At 42.1% G+C, this 5,414-nt stretch overlaps 1 protein-coding gene across 1 annotated transcript in view; it reads left to right on the top strand.

The window, feature by feature from the left end:
• The window catches only part of WDR41 (WD repeat domain 41), a 30,766-nt gene extending 25,610 nt beyond the window's left edge, over nucleotides 1–5,156 (top strand). Inside the window, exons 9-13 of the mRNA XM_018557274.1 lie at nucleotides 104–288; nucleotides 434–555; nucleotides 2,025–2,113; nucleotides 3,623–3,756; nucleotides 4,995–5,156. Of these exons, the coding sequence (XP_018412776.1) occupies nucleotides 104–288; nucleotides 434–555; nucleotides 2,025–2,113; nucleotides 3,623–3,756; nucleotides 4,995–5,156 (692 nt within the window). The remainder of the gene's footprint in view (nucleotides 1–103; nucleotides 289–433; nucleotides 556–2,024; nucleotides 2,114–3,622; nucleotides 3,757–4,994) is intronic.
• The last annotated feature ends 258 nt before the right edge of the window (nucleotides 5,157–5,414 follow it).

Here is a 5,414-nt window from a genome sequence, read left to right as displayed (position 1 = left end):
ATATACAAGCAAATACTTTCTGAATGCAGTATATAGTTTGTTTTATAATTGAATTGAATTACTTTGTTTGGCAACTGATGCAGCTTTGGTTTTCTACCCTCAGAGATGACATTTGTGAGCAGCTGTGATGCTGGGGAGTTGATTGTGTGGGATGCTTTAGACTTCTCTATCCAAGGTTGTGAAAGAAACTTCCCACACATGTATGCACAGCAAGACTCTCCTCCAGAGAGTAGACTGCTGCCGACACAAGAGGAGGTTTCCATCCAACACCTGTCGTCTGATGGAGAGGTCTGTTTTATGTTGCTATTTCAGTTCTGGTGACGTGCGTGTACATTTTTGGACCATAAGAAGTTTTTTATTTAACATTCTTGTTTTTCTTTATTCTCACCTTTAATTTAATATGATTACAGTAACTTGTGTTGTTTCCCTGCAGTATGTCTATGTGGCGGTGGGAAGAGGAATCTACGTTTACAACCTTCACACAAAGAGAGTGATTGCTTTTCAGAGCAATGCTCATGACTCCAGTATACAGCACATGGCGAACATTCCCAGCAGGTATCCCGTCTGATTTATTACATGGCATTCCACTTTTTTCATTTTTGAAAGACACAAATATAATTTTAAACAACTGACAGCAGTTTTGCTGACCTATATTTAGCTAACTGTGTTCCAGTGCAATATTTCTGAATGCTTTAATTTAATCAGTGCAACAAATTAAGTCGATTATAGGAAATGAACCCTTAGACTTTATATACACAGGAATCAATCAACCCAACCCAAGGTGTAGTGACTTTCCACAGTTTATTAATGGAAACGCTTAAACTTAACCTTCTTGAAAAGAAAACCAGAAGCAGGCAGACACATTTTTCTGCTTTCCTGAGACGGTATTTCTTGGGAACAGAGGAAGACTTTTTTTTTTTTTTACAGGATCTGGCTTTTTGTACACAGCACCTAAAAACAACAGAATACATAGTGCATAGTAATTCCTACAGTGCTGCACAGTAACCTTTCCCTGTATGTTTTGTACAGCTATGCTGGCGTGCAGTTAGTGAATTTGCCTTTTCTGTGCCCAATTTATTTGAATATTAAGGCACTAGATCCATGGCTTTTATAACACTGTATTGTGTTAGCTATATTATGATCAATGTACATTTACCACTTGCATTGAGGCCTGCAGAGAATTGCACCCACAATCAGTGCGTCACGAGTGCAGTGCACAGGCTCCCATAATGTTTACCTCCAGCTTCAGATGGACCTGGCTGGAGGAAGTGCCGCTGAACTACAGATAAATGATGGAGGAGTGATCCCCGGCCCACTCTGAGTCTGTGATGGCAGAGGGGCAGGGGCATCCCTATCTTTTTGGCTGCCTGAGGTGTGTGGGGGGTATGGTCAGGGGGGTTCAGCAGGACATTGGCAAGAGCATTTTAGGTTGCTGTGGGCTGGGTGGAGAGATGTGTGCGGCCCTTACACATCTTCCTGGCCGGCTCTTAGCAATCTGGGATGCTCTTGTCAGAAAGGGGGCAGCTGGGACACTGCAAACAGGCTTCCTTATTATATGGACGGCCCTGCAGGTGGGATATGCACAGCTACATTAAATTCAAATAACAGCAGAGTGCAGCACCCTAAGAACAGCCCGAAATATTGGTAAAAGGTAGATATTTCAGATTTGGGGGATGATTTATACGACTGTGTTTCAAAATTGTTGTGTAACCTGAAGCACGGTCTAAAAGGTGGACATAACCCCTCCTGATAACTTTATTGGCTATCCCAGTTTATTGAATTTGCATGAATCCTTAGATCCCTTGTACTGTATAAAGCCTTAGGAAGGCATGTAAGGGGTCCTGAAGCTTCTATCTTTAACACCTTGAGTTAGCCAATTTAATGTATTACTTTAACTACACATTATCTACTTGGGCTATTGTGAGATTCTATTTGCACTTTGGGAGGAATACTCATTATGGTTACATTTTAGAAATTGTATATACAGTAAAGAGTTGTATTTATTATAGTATTGTTTTTTCCAGGCAGCTGGTTTCATGTTCAGAAGACGGCAGTGTTCGCATTTGGGAGTTAAGATTAAAACCACAGCTCCATGGAGAGTCTGTGCCAGCAGGTATGTAGTGATGGTATACATTACTGGCCATACTACCAGGGGCATCCCGAGGCTGGGTGACACCCAGAGCGGTAACCGAGTGTCACCCAGCCGAGACGTCACTGCGCATGCGAGTGACGTCATCACGCGCGTGCGCGATTACGTCATCATGCGCGGCAGTATTCTGATACCTGCCGGTGGCCATCTTGGTGATGGACGCCGGCAGAGAGAGGATGGGACAGTCACACGGCGGGGTAAGGGAAGCCGCCGGGTCCCCTCCTCTCTCCTGATACTGTCGGGGGCGTTCGGTCCATGACCGAGCGCCCGACTTTTCAGAGGGGGGTGACATCAAAATGACTGTGAGCCATTTTGGTGTCACCCCTCCAATTGTGTCACCCGGGTGCGGGCCGCACCCACCGCACACCCCTTGTGATGCCACTGCATACTACCATTATAATAAGTAGTTATTTCTGACAGTTATAGTGATCACAGGCATATAGAGATGCAGTAGTGATATTGTGGAAGTAGTAATCCTTATAAGAAAAGATATAAAATATTTACTGGACTATAAGTGTAACATTGTGTAACTTTCCGTGTAATGGGCACATGATAAAAAGAGATTGCTATTGTATTGTCCACTATTGGGCAATGTGACAAAGAATATTTCTTCCTTTGTCTCCACTGTTGCTATAATGCAGACAACCTATGTGCAAGTACAAGGTGGAGTGCAACCTGATATTTGCATGACACTTGCCTCATCATCTAAGCAAAAACTTACACTGACTGTATAAAGACCATTTCCCCTGTGTTTTTAGGATGACAGTTCTTCTGAGACGGCGGTGACATCTGCAGCTTCTATAAAATGTTAGATGAGTGCATGATTTTATGTGAACTGATTACAGCAGTGAATGCTCACTTGTAATCAGACTATATTTACACTCCATTGATCATCATATTCCTCTACGTTTTAAAGTACTCGATTTTCAAAGAAAATTCCCATTCTGCCTTCCTAACCCCCTATACATTCAGGTGTGTCACTTCCCTGCAGGTCTATACTTACCTTATTCCAAGGATGCAGCTTCCCTCCCTGTCTGCAGCCTGGCTAGTATAGATCTAGTGCTGGGCTGCCCTCACCAGCAAGCTAACAACCCATAGACTTAAATAGGATGTGCCTGCACTGCAGGAAAAACAAGCTATTTAAGTCTGTCGGATGTTAGTACGCAGGAGTGGGCGGCCTGGCACTAGATTTTTGCTGGTCAAGCTACAGACAGAGCAGAAGGCCACAGACTTTGGAGGAGGTATTACAGACCTTTGTAGGGGAGCAGTCACTCCTGAATGTATTGCGGGGTTTGGGGGAACATTTTGAAAGACATGGACTTGTATTTTAAGCAGCTTTTAAGAGTTAATTTTTAATAACCAAAAAGTTGTTTTGAGTACTTAATGGCGGCTCACTCTTTCCTGTATTCACTACCTGGAATGTTTTCTTTTATTTGGTGTAATTAATAGGTTGAATCCATTGGCTTTTTTCAGGTTTCTTCACTATGTGGGGTTTTGGAAAAGGCAGTAAGCAGTACAATCAAACCGTGAAGAAGACAAATGATGATGGCATTGTAGCTTCCTTGAACTTGATTGGGGATTTGATTGGACATTCTTCTTCTGTACAGGTAAAGGTTTTTAGTTTATGTACAGATGTACAAGTCTGAAATGTGTGTGTGTGTGTGTGTGTGTGTGTATGTGTGTGTGTAAATAAAGATAGAACGAAATCTTTTGTGTGCTTTATTATTAATTGACTTTTTCAGCAGCATGTATATATTCAGCTTACTCCAATGTAATACATTTAAGAGGCATTGGGGTTTCTGTGCTTACTCAAATTGTCCAGATGCAGGAAAGTTTGCAAATAAGCTCACTCCCATGGCAGCTTCCAAACAAAACAGGCCTCTCTTGTTGGGTAACCCCAAGTGACCTAATGGTCAGAAAAAAAGGGTGGCAAACTAAAAGGTGAATGAGTCTAAAAGTGCCTTTAATTGTTCACAATGCGATCAAACAAAAAACATCCAACGCGTTTTGGATCCAAGACACTCCCCCCTTCTGCAGGGCTTAAAATGGGAGAAGGATTTGATTGATTTCAACACGATACTATAACCAAATGGATCTCTATATGATGTGAAGAAAAGACCTCCGTCGGGGCTGGAATTATAATTTGTAGCAGCAGTGGAATGTTAAATGTAAACTGCCACAGGCCCCCAATGATTATGGATTTATTTAATTTTAAGCCGGGGGCAGTGGGGTTTAAAGTGCCTCTGACCACCAATGATTGTGGAAATGAAAATTAAAAAATATGAATGTGATACAATGACATGGTTAGGAATAGATCACTCTTCACATTGATCTATTCCAAACCGCAAGTAATTGAATCACATACGGGGTACCGCTTACAGATGCAGCCACTGTCATGCGATCATTAACTTGAACTGGTGACAGCGGCCGCTTCTAAATGGCATATTTGGGATTACTGACACAGGAATTTGTGACTGACCCCCTTAGAAAGCAGAAATGTAGATTCTCAGCCTGCCATGAGCTCCTTCAGTTGGCCATTTGGCTGTCTATCAGGTATGCACGTTCCTCCTGCAGACCAGATATGCAGCCCAACAGTTTACTGAAGTGCTGTTACTGGCAGGATCTTCACGTAAGAAACTTTGCAACAGATTCTCAAAAGAAAAGTGTATACGGTGAGATGTGATGCCAGACATTCTGAAAAATAGATTTTACACCGTATAGATATCTCCCAGAGCTTGTACACATGCTTTTATGTAACATAGGCAGCTTGGCACTGTTTATCCAGCATCACAGATTACCTGTCAAGCTCCATTTATCATAACTAGTCCATATTTTGCGTTTACAGATGTTCCTGCATTTTCAAGATCATGGCTTGGTCACATGCTCAGCCGATCAGCTCATCATCCTGTGGAAAGAAGGAAAGCGGGAATCCAGAATACGTAGCCTTATGCTTTTTCAGAAATTAGAGCAAAATGGAGACTTGCAGCCTAGATATTCCCTCCACTAGCCCATTATTTATGGTAACACAAAACATTGTTGTATATCAGTTCATACAGAACAAAAGAAGGATGTTACAGATTTATGTTTTTATGTGTGATACCTTTACTGTTGATGAACCGGAAACCCGGAACTGTCATTTATTGCACTGAGCCTTCTTAGAACAAGGCTGAAGTAAACAAAACAAAATCTAGTAGGTAGGGTTGTTTTGGTGCCAAGTCTTGGAATAATGCCAGCCATGGAAGTCAGGTCTCGGTTACAAAGTGAA

This window comes from Nanorana parkeri, unplaced genomic scaffold (assembly GCF_000935625.1).
Source record: "Nanorana parkeri isolate BGI_ZX_2015 unplaced genomic scaffold, ASM93562v1 scaffold277, whole genome shotgun sequence".
NCBI classification, from domain to species: domain Eukaryota; kingdom Metazoa; phylum Chordata; class Amphibia; order Anura; family Dicroglossidae; genus Nanorana; species Nanorana parkeri.
The sequence above is the reverse complement of the archived record's forward strand: the minus strand, read 5'-3'. Positions and strand labels throughout refer to the sequence as shown.